The sequence below is a fragment of the Nannospalax galili genome, unplaced genomic scaffold (assembly GCF_000622305.1).
Source record: "Nannospalax galili isolate Female #2095 unplaced genomic scaffold, S.galili_v1.0 scaffold649, whole genome shotgun sequence".
Lineage (NCBI taxonomy): Eukaryota > Metazoa > Chordata > Mammalia > Rodentia > Spalacidae > Nannospalax > Nannospalax galili.
Window position 1 is genome coordinate 60895 of NW_008359093.1, and position 15658 is coordinate 76552.

At 46.4% G+C, this 15658-nt stretch overlaps 2 protein-coding genes across 6 annotated transcripts in view; both read left to right on the forward strand.

The window, feature by feature from the left end:
• Window positions 1-1616: 1616 nt before the first annotated feature.
• On the forward strand, window positions 1617-5659 carry LOC108490183 (zinc finger protein 419-like). The gene is made up of 3 exons (XM_017795510.2): window positions 1617-1738; window positions 4208-4306; window positions 4650-5659. The coding sequence occupies exons 1-3, from the start codon at window positions 1633-1635 to the stop codon at window positions 5642-5644; spliced, it is 1200 nt and encodes a 399-aa protein (XP_017650999.1). The 5' UTR covers window positions 1617-1632; the 3' UTR covers window positions 5645-5659.
• A 5075-nt stretch (window positions 5660-10734) lies between these two features.
• The window catches only part of LOC103725483 (zinc finger protein 773-like), a 16991-nt gene continuing 12067 nt past the window's right edge, over window positions 10735-15658 (forward strand). For 3 of the 5 annotated variants that reach the window (XM_029558501.1, XM_029558497.1, XM_029558498.1), the window contains exon 1: window positions 10735-11972. In XM_029558501.1, coding sequence (XP_029414361.1) covers window positions 11940-11972 — 33 coding nt within the window. In that variant the 5' untranslated portion in view covers window positions 10735-11939. Of the gene's footprint in view, window positions 11973-11994; window positions 12180-15658 lie in introns of those variants that run through there. The other 2 variants (XM_029558499.1, XM_029558500.1) reach the window with 1 other exon arrangement.

Below are 15658 nucleotides of genomic sequence, written 5' to 3' on the forward strand. Positions count from 1 at the left end.
ATTCATATATGAAACACATGCTTTCCTTTGTTGAAGCCTGCTTCTGTTTGTATCATTGGTGAGCCTTGGCTGTGTTCTTATTGGGTATGTAAAGGTGGTTGGTCTAGGTTTCAGTTCTCTCAGATTTTATATTGGAAGGAACTGATTACTTCATATCAGCTACTCAGGAGCTCCCACAGAGGCCCAATTCAGACTCCAGTAAGATACATTCAGGCTCACTCTGACCTCTGGATGCCTACTATCAGACACTCAAAGAATAATTTGTGAATTTTGCTAAGGGGAGGCCCGATTTTGGCCCCCCAAGCAATCTGTTAAGGTCTCATCCCCTACTGTAGGGCAGAGAGTTCTAGCCCTGGCGAAGCGAAATGGCGTCTCACATGGTCCCAATTAGGGGGTTGGGCATGGCAGGATTAGGGAAGCTCAGCACCACACAGAGGCTGGATCCAGGCAGTCTCAGGTAGTTTGCTGTGGTCTGGGCCCGTACAGTGGGCAGAGAGTTCTAGGACATTGTAAAGTGGGTGGGTTCACTTGGTCCCAGTACAGGAGGCTGGACATTGTGTGATTTTGGAGACTTCACCACCACAGGAGACCTGATCTGGGCCCTCTCAGACAGTCTGCTAAGGGCACAGAGGTCTAGACCTGGGGCTTCACCTGGTCCCAATGCAGGTTGGGCATCCAGCAATTTCCGGGAGCTTAACACCACAGGGAGGTCAGATCTAGACACTCAAGACAGTCTGCTAAGGTCCTAGCCCCTACTGTAAGGCAGCGAGGTCTAGCCTAGACAATGTGGGAGGGGCTTTGCATTGTCCCCATTAGTAGGGGGCTGGGCATGGTGCTACTTGGGGTTGATCACTATGACGGTGAGGCTGGATCTTGGTACTCTCAGGTTTGCTAAGGTCTCAACCCCTACCTGAGTACATAGCGGGGATTCTATGGCAGCCAATGGCAGGTGTGGTGGCACACGCCTTTATTCCCAGCACTCGGGTGGCAGAAGCAGGTGGATCTCTGTGAGACTGAAGAAAGCCTGGTCTACAAAGCAAGTTCTAGGGACAGATGGGGCTACTGGAGGACCCTACATCCAAAAAAAAAAAAATTTCCAGTGATGAACATTAGGCAATTCTGGAAGTGAGGCTGGATTGGAATGCTCAGAAAACCTCAAGTGTCCGTTATGTCTGGTGGAAAGAGAGGAAGACAGGACTTAGGGCTGGAATACCAGCCGGAGGAGCTGGGTGTTGTTTACAGAGATGGAAAGGGACCGGCAGTACAAAGAGTGCTGTGGGAAGGGAGCGTGCAGAGATGGTGTCACTGCCCATGGTCCAGGTGCATAAGAGAAGAGGGACCCACATCTGGTTGTGTCAGAGGACTGCATGTGAATTATCTGTAAGGACAGGGAGGGGCTTTCCATGTCAGATGTCCAGCTTGGATGGTCTCCCATCTGTCCATCGGCCTTCTGTTGTTGAGTGCTGAACACAGTGGTCGGGGGACCGTGAGGAGACACTGTTGCAGTGGCTCCAGGGCCTTGGATCCTCATAGTAGAAAGCTAAGCATAAGTGACTCTGTGAAACCCAGGGAAGGAGTTTCTTAGGACCTCATCTCTTCCCATCGTGACAGGGCCCTGTGACCTTTAAGGATATGGCTGTCTACTTCTCGAAGGAGGAATGGACACTGCTGGATGCCTCTCAGAGACTGCTGTACCGCAGTGTGATGCTGGAGATCTTCTCACTCATGGCCTCTGTGGGTAAGGGCCACCTACTGTGTGAGAGCATGTGGGGGTAGGCTTGGCTTCTCTTCCTAGAGGTGGGTGTATCCTTCTCACATTTAGCCCATGGACACTGAATATTACCCTGGCATCCTGGAATAAAAACAAAGGTGGCATTCTTGAACTGGGAACATCACCATCTTCCTTCCCAAGTACAGCAAAGACAGGCAGGAAGCAGCTTGGGGTCAGGGCAGTTTTAACTAGTAACCCTTGTAGATCTGACCATGCTGCCTCTCCACAGTCTGGTGACACTATAAATACATGGCACTTCTATGATGCAATGTGACGGTTTGAATGAAAACTATAGGCTCCAAGTATTTGGATATTTGTCACCAGTTGGTGGCTCTGTTTTGGGAGGTCTTAGAATGTGTGGCTATGCTGGAGGACGCACATCACCGGGGTGGGCTCAGAGAGGTCTTATACCTTGCTGCATCTGGAGTCCCTCTTTTGCATCCTGTGCCAGCTTGAAGATGTGGGAGCTTAGCTTCTACTCCTCCAACAACTTCCTGCCACCATGATGGACTGTGTGCTTGAGTCCAGCTCCAGCTGTGTCTGGGGCATGAAGGGGTGAAAGTAACTGCAGCGGTAGAAATGACTATACCAGAAACCACAATTGCAGTTCTAGTAGAGGCTGTTGACTGACCCGCTTGGGGGAGGTCAGCCCGAATATCTTCTTTCTTTTTTTACTTCTGTCTCTACTTCTCTTCTGAAAGCAGCCTTCTACAACCTTTATTTATAATTAGAAATCTTACAATAGCAGTAAAGCATCAGACCATAAATCAAACCATGAGTTTGCACAATATTTCTCAGTGTACAATATTTTTCAATAATCACAGTAAAAGGAAAGTACAAAGTTCAATGATTAACCTTTTCTTAACATGGCCAAGCAATGTCTTCATTGTTTTCTTTATAGCCTTGCGGTTTCTATTTTACCATAGAAGTGTAAGACAGTCTGTCCCCATTTGCTCTTTAATTATTTGAATTTAATATTTAAGGTAGGCATGTATATTTGAGAGAATTATTTTTCTCATGAGGATGGGAATAACCAACTCTTTATTTACTGTCTAACCAATACTCCAATTTATCTTTTTCCTCTCCGTTTTGCGGTTTCTTCCTGAATGTTTTGTACTCTTTGAGTCATATGATTTTCTCTATTTCAATATCGTTTATTATTTTGTTGCCATTTATCTTTAAAGGCTTTTTGAATTGCTTTTAGTCTTTGTAAAAGAATAGGCAATTTTTCTTCAGAGGTCATGCACCACCAGCTTTTTACTGACTTAGCTAATCTTTCTATCTAAGAAGGAGTTTCCCTAAGCCAAATAGTTTTTCCTTATACCAAACTTTAGTCTCAGTAGTTCCTCATTTAGGGTTAAAGTCATAAACTCCTGTAAAAGGCAGCAGGGCATCTATTGCATGCTATCTTTTCCTTTTGGGGGAAACCAAGCCTCATTATTAATCACAAATGCACGTCCAAATGAGATCATAGTCATAGGAGGAAGTCGTCTATCTTATTACTTTCGTTTTGTTTCAGTAACATAATAATTCTGCTAAAGGCAGAGATTTCCATGGTTTAGTTTCCCATTCCATCATCAGAGTTGGTTATCAGAATACTTAAAGAAGAGAAGGTTATACAAATTAAAAAAACCAGGAGTAACTGGGGAAGGGATATCGACCAAAAGAGCAGCGGTCATCGGCTTTGGGCTGGAACTTTGTCAAAGAGCACTCTTGCCAAGAACCACGGAACTCTTAGAGCCAGCAATTGTGGACCCTTGGAACCCTAAGTGCAAATAAACTCTTCCTTCTATAAATTGCTTTGGTTTGGGCTGGAGAGATGGCTCAATGGTTAAGAGCACTAACTGCTCTTGCAGAAGACCTGGGTTCGATTCCGAGCACCCACATGGTGGCTACGAACCGTCCTTAACTCCAGGTCCAGGTGAATACGAAGCCCCTCTTCTGACCTCCGTGGCATTGCACTACATGGGTGGACTCACATACGTGCAGGCGATACACTGGTACATATAAAACAAAATATTTAAAAAAATAAATTGCAGCTGGGCGTGGTGGTGCATTCCTTTAATCCCAGCACATGGGAGGCAGAAAACAGATGGATCTCTGTGAGTTTAAGGCCAGCCTGATCTACATAGTGAGTTCCAGGCAAGCTGGGGCTACAGGGAGACCCTGTCTCAAAAAGACTGAAAAAAAAAATGCTTTGGTCAGTGTTTCTATCACAGCAATAGACGATCCCAGGCCCTGCCCTTTTCCTCCCACTGACATGCAGTTGTTCTGCCTGCGGTAGAATGGTGGCACTGATGTGGTCACTATTTCATGGTTTTTCTCAGGTCACACTCCTCTGAGGAGCTTTCCATTGGTTTTCTCTTCTAAGGACTGTCATGGTTGGGTCTCTGTTTTTGTAGTGTAGGTTGTTCACCTGTCCTACCTTTCTCATAGGACTTGTACCTTCTGGAACCCAAGAAATCAGTCATCTGGAGCTGTGGGGAGAGCCCTTCATCCAGGCACTGGGAATCATGACTCCAGCTATGTGGACAGGTACGAGGAGGCTGAAGCTGGGTGATGTGTCAGCTCTCCAGGAGGTTCATGTCAAACATCATTTCCTGGTTCTCATGTTCTGTGCCAAGGGGCAGAATTATTTCAGATTTCCCTCTGTCTTAGCTTGCCCAATTGTCTGCTTGTGACTTGTTTTATTTCTGAACCAGGGCTATCCCACTCCCCATGAGACCTCTGATCTATGATCTTGGTAGATTCAGCACTGTAGTATGTCCTTCTCTCTGTCACCTGACCCTTTCATCCTGACAAATCTCCCGTCCTCGTCTCTAGCATGTGCTTCCACACCAAAGTCTCCATTCCCTTCATCAGCATTTCTCTTTCTCAGGTTGTTGGAATGGAGTGGAGGCTGAAAATGCACCTGCTGTGCAGAGTATTTCTACAGATGAAGGACTCGGTGCAGCCATTCCCCAGCAGCAAAAGCCGAGACGTGGTGAGAAGCCCTTACAAATAGAAGAGGCCAGGATCTCTGTAAAGAAGAATGGCACAAAACACCAGTTGAAGAATTTACAAAGCAGGAATAATGGGATGGACGTGCAGCCCAGCCCAGGTCTTAGGCATGAGCTGACTCATGGAGTCGGGAAGTCATCCAGGAACTCTAACAGTGGAGAGGCCTGTCCCAGTGGGAACAGCAACTACCAATGCAGTGATGGTGGGAAAACCTTTAGTCAGAATTCTGTACTTACTCAGCACCAGACACTACACCCGGGAGAAAAGCCTTATGAATGCAGTGAATGTAGGAAACGATTTAAACATAAATCTAACCTTCTGGCGCACCAAACAATTCACAAGCCTTACATGTATACCAAAATTCAGAAATCCTTTGGTTGCAATAGTGACCTCATTCAACACCGCAGTGTCCACACTGAAGAAAAGCCTTTTAGATGCAGTGAATGTGGACAGGGTTTCAAGTATCACTGCAAACTCCTTCAACATCACAGAAGCCACACTGGAGAAAGGCGTTATAAATGTGAAAAATGTGGGAAATCCTTTATCCGAAATTCTCATCTCAAGGAACACTTAGTTTGTCACACTGCTGAAAAGCCTTTTAAGTGCCCTGAATGTGGGGAATCATTTAGGTACAGATCCACCCTTAAACGTCATCATATCCGTGTTCACACCGGGGAAAAGCCCTATGAGTGCAGTGAGTGTGGGAAAGCATTTAGGGGAAACGTGGCCTTCGAAGTCATAGGTGAATTCATACTGGGGAAAAGCCTTTTGAGTGCAGTGAACGCAGGAAGTCTTTTACCAAATAACTCTTCCCTTACAAAACACACAATGTTCATAGCAGAGGACAGCAATGAGTGTGGGAGTCTTTCCTGAACATCCAGCCTCATTTAACATGAGAGAGTTCACACTGCAACAACGTCATTTAAGTGCAGGGAATGTGGCCTTTGTAGACACTGGAAGATTCCCAGGTGATGGATGCATTGTGAGTGCAGTGAACACGGACAATACCGTAGTTGTCTAATGTAATTCCCCAGCAGAGTGTCCACTGCACAAAATGCTTCAGTGCTTCAGTTTGGAGATCCTCTGCCCGTTCTTCCATCTCTAGCCCCAGAGATCACAGTGCTGGAATGAGTCACACAGGCACTGATTGATCATGGGAAAGCCTTTGAGCAAAGGTCTGCTCTCACTAGCAACAGTAACAACCCAGATATGTTTATGAATGCAGGGAATGTAGAAAAGCTTCAGCCACTGACCAGCTTTGGATTGAACTTGACCCAAAACACAAGTTTTGAGGGTAGCCTTTGTGAGACAGCCAGCAACTGAGACTTCTCATCAGATTGCCATGTTGGAACAGCCGCAGGGTTATTGATATCAGTTCCCAGTGAGGGGTTCTTGAATGGTGCCACTGGGAGAGTTGAGCCCTGTGTTCCTTACTGCTCCAGACTGGAATGGAGTGTCCATGTTACTGAGTTTGGACAGGGTGGGAACACAATAATGGCCTTGGTTTAAATGGCTGATGATTGTTCTAACTGAATGCTACATTTCTCTAAATAAATGTTCATTAGCTCTATGCTCTCGATAACTATTTCAGAGATTTTCTGCTGTGTGCCTAATTTTCCCTAGATTTTCTGGGGACCAAGTCCAGGTAGGTCCCAATGCTCTTGCATTAGGTGCCATTTAAATGTTTAAAAAAAATTTTATTTTTGGTCTTCTTGTGACAGGATCTCCTTGTAACCCCAGCTGGCCTGGAACTCTATATATAGACCAGGCTGGCCTTGAACTCACACAGATCTGCCAGCCTCTACCTCCCAAGTTCTGGGACTAAAGGCACGTGCCACCACGCCCAGCTGAAATGTTTTAAAATTTTTAAGAAGTTGACCAGATTCCCTTGCACATGGTGCTGTAGTTTATCTTTCCTGCTGGAAAATATCAGACACCAGTTTTTTGGCTGTTTTGTAACTCAAGGTCCATTTACTTTAGTTTTTCTAGTAGGTATGTGGTGGCACATAATTGTGGTTTTAATTTGCATTTCTCTATGTATTACTGTTTTTCGGGTTTATTTTTTTTTTTAATCTTTTTGAGATAGAGTCTCCCTGCAGCGTCAGTAGGTTTTTTTTTTTTGTTTTTTTTTTTTTTGGTCTTTTTGAGACAGGGTCTCCCTGTAACCCCAGCTTTCCTGGATTCACTATGGAAACCAGGCTGGCCTGGAACTCACAGATTCCGCTTCTCTGGGATTAAAGGTGTGTGCCACCAAGCCCAGCATCTTTTTAAAAAATATTTTATTATTAGTTTATGTTCATGAGTGTTATGGTCCCATGCATGTAAGTGCACCTATGTGATGCAATACCTGAGGAGATATGATGGGGGCACTGGATCCCTTAGAACTAGACTTACCGACAGTTGTTAGCTGCCTTGTCAGGTAAGGGAATCAAACTTGGTTCTCTCCAAGAGCAGTCAGTGCTCTCAACGGCTGAACCATATCTTCAACCATTTTTTTTCTTTCTTTTGAAATAGAGGGTCTCAGCGGGGCATGGTGGTACAAACCTTTAATCTCAACACTTGGGAGGCAGAGTCAGGGGGAGCTCTGTGTTGTTCAATGCCAGCCTGGTCTCCATAGTGAGTTCCAGGACTGCTGGGGCTACAGAGAGACCCTGTCTCAAAAAGCACAAACAGGATTAAAAAGATAAAAAACAACATGCCCTCCCACGGTACTCTGCAGCTCATAGAAGATTCTCTACAGTAGACACCATATGGATATGGAAACCAAGTCCTCCAAAATAAAAAACTTGGTAAATGTCCCAGTGTTCTACCTGACAGCAACAGGATGGAGCTAGAAACGACCAGTAAAGGAAACGACAGAAATACACCACACAGATTAAACAGCACATTAGTGAAGGACAAATAGTGAAGAAATCATTGCCAAGTACTTGGTTCTCCACCAACTACCCACGTGAATATCGATTGTAATGCTTGTGAAAATCAGATTAGTGTGAAGGAAAGGTGTATCATAGATTTTTAAAAAGTACAGGCAATACACTCATACACATAAAATAATAAAAAATAATATTTTTTAAAAGTGCCTGACAGAAATATTTGTGAAGTTTGTAAAACGTTTTTCAAAGAAATGCAAGTGAGGGTGTAAAGGCTGGTATTAAGATACATCAATTGCAGGTTGGAGAGATGGCTCAGGAGTTAAGAGCACTGGCTGCTCTTGCAGAAGACCTGGGTTCAAATCCCAGCACCCACATGGAGATTGACAACCATGTATGACTCCAGTTCTAGGGGATCCGACTCCCTCTTCTGCCTCTGTGGGCATTGCATGACACAGGTGCACTACATAGATGTAGGCATAACACACATAAAACGAAATAAAAGGTTCATGAGCCAGGTGTGGTGGTGCACTACTTTAATCCCAGAACTTGAGTGGCAAACACAAGTGGATGTCTATGAGCTCTACGTCAGCCAGGGCTCCATACTTAGACCCTGTCAAAACAGAGAAACGAAAAAAAAAAAAAAAAAAAAAAAAAAAACTCATAAATTGGCTCATAAATAAATAAACATTTCTGAATTTCAAGATTTATAATTACAGAGGCTGTTCAGACCAAGGAAAGAAATATAATATTTGGATTTTCTCTGGTTTAACATTAAAGAAAGGTATAAAATCAAAAATAGGCTCAATTTGCTACAAGAAAAATTGCATGTTAAAATTTTTTAATTAAAATCTTTTTATTCTTCTAGGGGGCTGGAGAGATGGCTCAGTGGTTAAAAACACTGGCTGTTCTTGCAGAAGACCCGTGTTTGAATCCCAGCACCCACATGGCAGCTAACAACTGTCTGTAACTCCAGTTCCAGGGGATCCGACGGCCTCTTCTGTCCTTCTTGGGCATTGCACGACACGAGCGCGCTTACCTACGTGCAGGGAATAAGCATGTATACCGAAAATAAAAAATAAATAAATAAAATACATAAAGTTAATGAACACAGAGCCTCGCCCTGAGGGGTCAGCTCCTAGGTTCCAGCCAGTTGCACAGTATACACCCCATAAGAGGAAATTTGTTAGAGGGTCCTCTGTAGAGGTGGGTGATCTTCTCTCACATGGAAGGCTGAGGAAATGAGGTGAAGCAGGCTGATCATCACCATGGCTGACCTTTCTTTTCTCCACAGGAAGGCCTGCTGCTGAGTCCACTCTGTAAGCCCCTCACCCAGATCTCCATCCAGAATCCTTCCACTCTGAACTGCCAACCCTGTAGACAGTAGCCAATAGCCATACTCTTTAGGCCCATCAGTCCTTCCTTGTTCACCTAAGAGTCCACCCACATTAAAAAACCTCTTAGAATTCACAAGTGTGATGGCATCCTTCTTTAATCTCGGTGATAGGGAGGCAGAGGCAGGCGGATCTCAAGAAAAAATTTAAGATTCTCCTCCCCAAATATCACCCAGGCTTTGTGCTGGTTCAGGCCTGCACTGGCAGCCTTTTAGTTATAAAGCTGAGATCCTTTCCCAGAAGTCCCGATGTGAGTGTGCAAGCTGCCTGGGTGACTCATCTCAGACTCTCAGGATCCCCATGGCCAAAACCCATCTAATCTCCCTTAAACTTGCTCCCAGCACAACCTTCCCTCCCTCCATCCCTCCATGTGAAAACATGATCAGAACAAAAACACTTGAATGGCCCCTTTGCCGGTGCCAGGCGGCCAAAACGGACAGTACCTGAAAGGGGGAGTGAGGATTGAAAGAAAGGAAGAAGACAGGAAAGATGCTTCTTGGGAGGGCTCACAGTGAATACTGCCAGCCTTGGTTTATTTCAGCTCTGTCTTTTTATACAGAAGAACTCAATTAGTTACAACTGCTGTATTTCCCCACCTGTATCTGAGGGTCAGGGAGAGGTCAGATCAAAGGCTTCTTGGATCCTTTTGTTTACCACTAATGCCTCAAGGTCAGGTATTGTGAGGCTATCCAGAAAACTTCTTCCTCCTGAATGGGCAGGTTAAGTACTGGTTTGCATGACACAAACTCAGTATAAGAGGCTGCTGCAGCTCAATGATTAGCGGCTCCCGACACCTCTTCTGAGCTCATTCACGCCTAAATGTAGCTCAGGCTGTCCTGTCCAGCTTTAAAGTCCACTTCATATCTGAACACTTCTCTCCAGCTTTGTGGTCAGCTCTATGCTCCACACCCACCAGCCTCCTGCCTTAGTATACCGGGTTTAAGGACTCTCAGGGCGCCTTGTTTCTACCCCCGTGACCCTCCCACTTCTGGCCTTGAGGCTTGGAAAACTAAGAAATCGGTCGACTCTCTCTCTCCTCGGTTCCAATCTTCCACCAGCGCCTTCCTAAATAAAGCTCAGCCTCCTCGGGAGCGTTGAGCCCTTCCCCTCTCCCCAAGCCTTTGGAGGTCGCAGCCCAGCACACCCTGGAAATCAGCGGGCATCACACCGGAGCACACACAGGGCAAAAAGGAGCATTTCGGCCCGAGGTCTCACTGTGCCACGGGCCCTGCTGCAGGCTCTAGCTCACCCTCATGCTCTAGGGACTCGGGTGGGCCCGGAATCACGCCGCACTCACCGGATCCGCCGCTCCACGCACAGCCGCCATCAGACTCTGCGGGCGAGCCGGGTACGAGGACGCGGCCGTGCGCACCCCAGACCTGCAGCGGGGCTCCCGGGGCGTCGTGGACTTCAGACCCATCGCGGTGCCCGAGGACAAAGCCTCCCTCCTCTCCTCCTTCCTGCCCGGGCCTATGCCCAGGAAAATTAGTTTTCCCGGACCTGACCAACCCAAACAGGAACTTTGAAAGGAATCCCAGGCAGCGAACCGCCAAAGTCCCGCCCAACGCTAGCTGTAGCCATGGAAACGTCCGTTTTCACTGGCTGAGGCCGCGGGCCTCTTGGCGCAGTCCCTTCTGGGTAATGCAGTACCTGCAGCATCCAACTCCAGACAAGTGGACACAGTGCAGGGATGGAGATGGAGAATCAGTCTGCAGGGAGTTCAGCGGACTCAGGAGGAGACTGTCAGATTGATGATGCCGCAAGTATTTCCCACTTGTAGTGAATGGTTGTGTTTTCAGAACCAGTGGGGGCGGAGGCGCAGTCCTTCCCTCCCAGAACTGCAGAGGAGGAGGTAGGCTGACCTCTCTGGGGGTTCCAGACCAACCAGAGCTACACAGTGAGACCCCCGGCTTTAAAAGAGAAAGAAAAACAGGGGAATGTTGTGGAGTTCTGGCTTATTGGCCTTTGGCCTTTGCCAGCCTGAACCGGTATCAGTCTTTCCTCAGTTTCACACATCAGATATTGATCAGATATTGTATCACTACGATGACTTTTTTTTTCACGTTTTATTTTATTTTATCAATTAATTTGATATAGGGTCTCTCTGTAGCCACAGCTGTCTTGGAACTTGCTATGCAGAGCATGCGTCTGCCTCTGCCTCCCGAGTGCTGGTATTAAAGACTTGCATCGCCTTTCCCGGCTTAATCGATAACTTTTACATTAATCATCTCTATGCTAAGAGAAATCTAAGGCTTTATACAGGATTCCAACCCAAGGAATTTCCGAGTACTGGAAGGTACTATGCATACTGCTGGGGGACAGTAAGTTTCACCAGCTAAGACTCTTTAGCGGGGTCCTGAAGACACTAAGGAAAGGCGGAGGCAGCAGCTGTTCAAGGAAATGGAGACACTGGTGCATCTAGAACAGCACAATCTGCGCAGGTTTCTCGTTTGTGGAGACTGAGTCTCAAGCTCTCCAGCTGAACCTCCATCTCCATCTCTACCGCTGAGTCTCCGTCTCCACAGCTGAGTCTCCATCTCCGTCTCCACAGCTGAGTCTCCATCTCTGTCTCTACAGCGGAGTCTCCATCTCCAACCATACAGCTGTGTCCACGTCCCCCATGATTGACGCTGGGGAACTACATTACCCAGAGGAGACCGCGGGGAGTCCGGGAAGGCTCAGCCAATGAAAACAGGGCTTTGATTTTCGCAATTTGGGACGGGGATTTCCAGCTTTGCTTTTCCTGGATTTTCTGGCTGGGTTTGCGTCCAGCTGGCCAGTGGAGGAACGGAGTGAGGAGCACGGCTTAGTCCTGTGGCTCCGAGTCGGCTCTGCGGCGTCCCTTGACCCGCTGCAGGCCTGGGGTAGGGACGGCCCTTGTGTCCCTCTGGCCGGCAGAGTCAGATGGCAGCGGCTGTGCGGGGAGACCCGAGTCAGGTGAGTGCCACGTGGTCCAGGATCCTCGGGAGTCCTAGAGCGCAGTGCGGGTTGGGTTCGAGACTCTGGAGCTCCTAGGACGGGGAGTCACCCACGGACAGCTTCCCATTGACATGTTTGTGCTGGGATGTGATGCCCTGACTCTCAGGGGCAGTGGACCGCGCTTGACAAGGGTTCCGTGCTGCAGCTCAGTGTCCTAAATCCGAGGTTTGTCTGGTTTCATGCGTTTTGTTTTTATTTTTAAGTGTATGTGTGTTAGATAAAAGGGTGGCACAGGTGGGGTTCGCTAGGAAACAGAAACAGAGGACTCTGGCAAAGTGAGAGTAATGGCTTGGCTGGGCTGGTCCTCAACTCGGGTGTGAGGAAGAACCAGCAGCCTAATGGCTTCAGGGGGTAGCTTATAAAGGGAAAGAATGCGGGGAAAAGAGAATATTTTTGTTTTTGGGGGGTCGTTTGGGGAGGGTATGGGGTGTGTACCTGGTGAAACTTCTCGAGGACATCTATTGTAAAACACGTTTTCTACAATTACAGCATTCCAGGAACTCATTGCAGCTAAGGGGTTGGGAAACCTGTTTGTCAGCCTATGGAGCATTCTCTGGTGATCACAATACCTTGGGTCATTAACTTCCTGGAGCTGCTTTTGTTAGCTTGCAGGTGGCTAGGAGTTGGCTGACTCATTTCCTCTTAGGGTTCTTATGGTTTCTGGGTCTGGGGTCTCCTGGATATGAACCCTATCAACGTGGACTTTTTATTTTTATTTTTTCAAATGTACCATTGCTCCTGGTATGGTGGCAACAACAGGGCCTGGGGAGATGGCTCAGGGGTTAATAGCACCAGCTGCTCTTGCAGAGGATGGGGGTTCAGTTCCTAGCACCCACATGGCAGCTAACAACTGTCTGTAAAGTCCGACATTGTCTTTGGTACCCACTGATACAGGGGAGAAAGTGCATCCCCTAGAGGGTTCATAAAAGTATTTAAGAAGCCCTGTAGTCCCAGGACTCAGGAGGCAGAGGCTGGGGATCTCTGTGAGTTCAATGCCAGCCTGGTCTACATAGTTAAGGCCCAGGCCAGCGGGAGCTACAGGGAGATCCAGTTGCAAAAAAGAATAGATCGAAACCAAAGGTTTAGGAAAATTTTATTTGAATTTAAAGAAAAATCTTTTGGGCCTGCAACCTGCAAGTCTCGCATCTGCCTTGAGAGGAGGAAGAAAAAAAGCCATGAAGTCATGCAGATTTAGAGTCTGCATGGAGGTCAAACAGGTGGCCTCCATCATGGGGAGAAGGAAGCCCAGTGCATTGAAGAAAGCATGTTTGAAAAGGGATATGAAGTAAATGAGAGAGAGAGGACACTTTTCTGAAGAACTGAGAAAAGCAGGTCGATTTGCAGAGAGCTACATGTCTTTGGCCTGGTCCAGAAGACTTGCACTGGGAGGGGGACTCTAAGCAGGAAAGGTTCACCATCTCATTAACCTACTATGTTTTCTGCCCATCTATTTAGCACAGCTTAAGGTGAACCTGGCTTCCTGGGGGCATTCCTGTGAAACTGGAAAGGTGGTGGGTCTTCCAACACATAGACTAGAAGTTTGTTTGTTGTTTTTTTTTTTACTTATAATATTTAATACAATGTAACTAACATACAAATGGCTATTATGCTGTTTCTTAGCAAACAATGAAAAGAGGAGTCAACACATATTAGAGGCAGACACTGGCTTTTCTGCGTATTTTCTGTCTGTGGTTGGCTGCAACCCAGGAAGTGGACTCTGAGAGAGTAACTTGAGTTGTAGACACAAACTAACACCCAGGTGTCACCATCTGTGGCTTCCATTAGATCCCTCGGTAGAGCATGTGTACAGGTGCTCTGTAATGTCCCAGGTGATTCTGCTAGGCAGTGAGGCTGAGGCCTGAGGATAGGGTGGTGGAGGAAAGAGCAGTGAGAACTTGTCCTGGTGGTCTTATACTGGATATAGTTCCTCACATGTCCAGAGACTGGGAATTCAAGACGGAGTTGTCCATAGGTTTGGTTTCCTCTGAGGTTTCTCTCTATAGCTTGCTATGGCTGCCTTCTCCCCAGAACCCCATCTGGTCCCTCTGTGTTGTGTCTTCATCTCTAAGGATGATAGACCTATGCACATTACAAACCTACCCTCATTTTAACTTCACCTCTTTTAAGACTTTGTTGGGCTGGAGAGCTGGCTCAGCAATTAAGAGCATCGATTGTTCTTGCAGAAGACCCATCCATAACTGCAACTTTAGGGGATCCAACACCCTCTTCTGAGAGCAATGCATAACACAGGTGCACCCACCTCCATGCAGGAAACACAGTCATGCACATAAATTAAAAAAAAGACTTTATGTCTTTGTGTGATCACATTCAGGGATCCTGGGTGTCTGGACCTCAACATATGAATTAGGAGGGGACACATAAGACCCGATGAGTTGCTGTTGCAGTAGCTGCGGGGGGTAGTTAGATCAAAATTAGTCGGTGGTCACAGGGATAGAAATAGGGAGGAGAGAAACTGGAGTTGTTAGTGGCTAGGATGTGGGGAATCATGGTGGTCCCCAATCCTTCACATGGTCAGTGGTGCCATTGGTAGGTGGAGGTGTTGGCAGTAGAGAACGGAGATCTGGATGGCAGGTTTTCCTTGTGACATGGATGACACAGAACAAACAGAAAGCCGGGAATCCTTTTTAGGTTCTATCTGCAGAAGAACGTCAGTCACAAGGAGGGAGTGAAATGAGGGTCTAGTAAAGAAATTGAAATGGCATGAGCTACAGAAGAGAAAATGATCTTGAATCAAGAAAGGAGTTATTGACAGACACTTGGTTTGTTAACGAGAGGTCTAGCTTTCCAGAGTTCCTCAATTACTGCATTATGCTTGTGAATTAAGTCAATTAATTCAATCCATGACACCTGTTTTGGTCCTGCAGCAGCCATTAATTATGCATTGTTAAGAAAATGAGGGATGACACAAGTCCTCTAAGTGTATAATTCCTATCTACCATGTTTAATCAGACAACTTTTCAGCTGTGAGACAGGTCTTTTTTGTTCATCCTGGTTCTGACCAATTAAACTTTTTCTTTCATAATCATAACATTTCACCTGTCAAATATTTGAAAACAATAGGAGCGTATTAGCAGAATTCCACTTCCCTCTGCTAATTAATGCTGAATTGAATTATTGTTAGTAATATTTTTTGTCTTTTTGAGATGGGTCGTCTTGTAGCCCCATCTGGCCTGGAACTCACTATATAGACCAGGCTAGTCTTGGGCTTACAGATATCTGCCTGCCTCTGGTTCCCAAATGCTGGGACTAAAGGGGTGAGCTAACCACACCTGGCTGAATTTGAATTCTTTTCTTTCTTTTTTTGTCTTTTTGAGACAGGGTCTCCCTGTAGTCCCAGCTGGCCTGGCACTCACTATGTAGACCACACTGGCCTCGAACTCACAGAGATCCACCTGCCTCTCCTGGGACTAAAGGTATGTGCCACCATGCCTGGCGAATTTGAATTCTTAAGAGTGTAATCTGGGAGTCCCTTTGGCCACCCTGGCCAACAACTCAAAAGAAGGTATCTCCTATCTGGCAGTGTTGCTTGTTATGTAGCTTTTAGCTGTGCATATGGACTCTTAAGAAATTATATTGGCCCCTTTAATCTTTGGTTATACTTTCCTTTTGGGTGTTTAAGACCA

Excerpts from the sequence above, each read along its gene's own strand:
- LOC108490183 (XM_017795510.2), top strand. The coding sequence starts at position 1,633 with ATGGCTGTCTACTTCTCGAAGGAGGAATGGACACTGCTGGATGCCTCT. Across the intron at positions 1,739-4,207 it reads CTCACTCATGGCCTCTGTGG|GACTTGTACCTTCTGGAACC; the intron begins GTAAGGGCCACC and ends CCTTTCTCATAG. Across the intron at positions 4,307-4,649 it reads GACTCCAGCTATGTGGACAG|GTTGTTGGAATGGAGTGGAG; the intron begins GTACGAGGAGGC and ends TCTCTTTCTCAG.